General features: G+C 57.0%; 1 protein-coding gene across 1 annotated transcript; it reads right to left on the reverse strand.

Annotated features, from left to right (window-relative positions):
- Positions 1–424: 424 nt before the first annotated feature.
- FERD3L (Fer3 like bHLH transcription factor) lies at positions 425–919 on the reverse strand. Its single transcript, XM_055420230.1, has one exon. The coding sequence runs from the start codon at positions 917–919 to the stop codon at positions 425–427; it is 495 nt and encodes a 164-aa protein (XP_055276205.1).
- Positions 920–1124: the final 205 nt, after the last annotated feature.

Consider the following 1124-nt stretch of genomic DNA (forward strand, 5'->3'; position numbering starts at 1 on the left):
TATCTCCTTATAGTTATATTAAAAAAAAAAAAAGAAAGAAAAGTTAAAAGATAGGACTGCACAGACGCTCCCGAAGTCTCCCGTCTGCGGGGAGGGTTAGCTTCCCACCCGCCGGACAGACGCTGCTTTGGGACTTGGGCCTCGACTGCCCCAACTCGGTTTTAACTCGTCCTCACTCGCCCCGCCCGCTCCTGCCCCATACTCCGTCGACAGCGATCGCATATATATTAACTCTACGGCTTCCATGCCTCTCGAGGACTGTGGACATTTTATAATCCAGAACCAAGCTCCCGTGAAGGCCAGACGTTCTGTCTTGGAGGGCCCCTCCTGGCCTTTCCGTCGCACCCACGGCTGGGTCTTCAAACACCCCAAACCCGTGCGAGCCCAGGCAAGGAGTGGGCAGACACTCCCACCCCACCCTGGCTCAGTCGGCTTCTTTCTCCAAGCTCTCCAAGAGCTCGGTCATGAAGGAGATGTAGACAATGGCCAGGCGTAGAGTCTCGATCCGGGAGAGCCTCTTCTCGTAAGCAAAAGTGGGCACCTTCCTCCGCAGCTGATCGAAGGCCTCGTTGAGGTTGAACATCCGCTTCCTCTCGCGGATGTTGGCTGCCTGGCGCTGGGCGTAGGTGATCACTCTTTTCCTCTTGGGGCGGCCCAGCAGGGAGGCACCTCTCCCGTGCTCCTCTTCCTCCTCGTTTTCCCCTTCTTCTCCTTCCCCCTCCTCTTCTTCTGGATCCTCTTCCTCAAAACGCGCCAGACTCCTGGGTCTTCCGTCTCGGAGCACAAGGTCCTGGTGGTTCCCATAGGGGAGCCTAGGTGTCAAGTCGCAGAGGAGAGGGTGCCGCGGGGAGGCTAGAGAGAGGTCTGCGACGAAGTCCAGGACGGTGGCGTCCACGCAGCTCTCGGGAAAGGCTGCCATCGCGTCTGCTTGGCCCTGCGTCTCATAGGTTTCTCGAAGGGAGGGGCAAGCGTGGTGACCGCCTTCCTAACAGCCCTGAATCTGATGGGTCACCATCACCGATGGGTCAGGGACATTAATATGTATAACCAGGCTGATAACAGGATTAGCTGCACCGATAGGGAAGGCTCTGACAACGTCCCTCTTCTCGAAACTGATGGAAGAA

This window comes from Moschus berezovskii, chromosome 3 (assembly GCF_049115385.1).
Source record: "Moschus berezovskii isolate FMDL1 chromosome 3, NW_MosBer_1.0, whole genome shotgun sequence".
NCBI classification, from domain to species: Eukaryota; Metazoa; Chordata; class Mammalia; order Artiodactyla; family Moschidae; genus Moschus; species Moschus berezovskii.

Excerpts from the sequence above, each read along its gene's own strand:
- FERD3L (XM_055420230.1), bottom strand. The coding sequence starts at position 919 with ATGGCAGCCTTTCCCGAGAGCTGCGTGGACGCCACCGTCCTGGACTTC.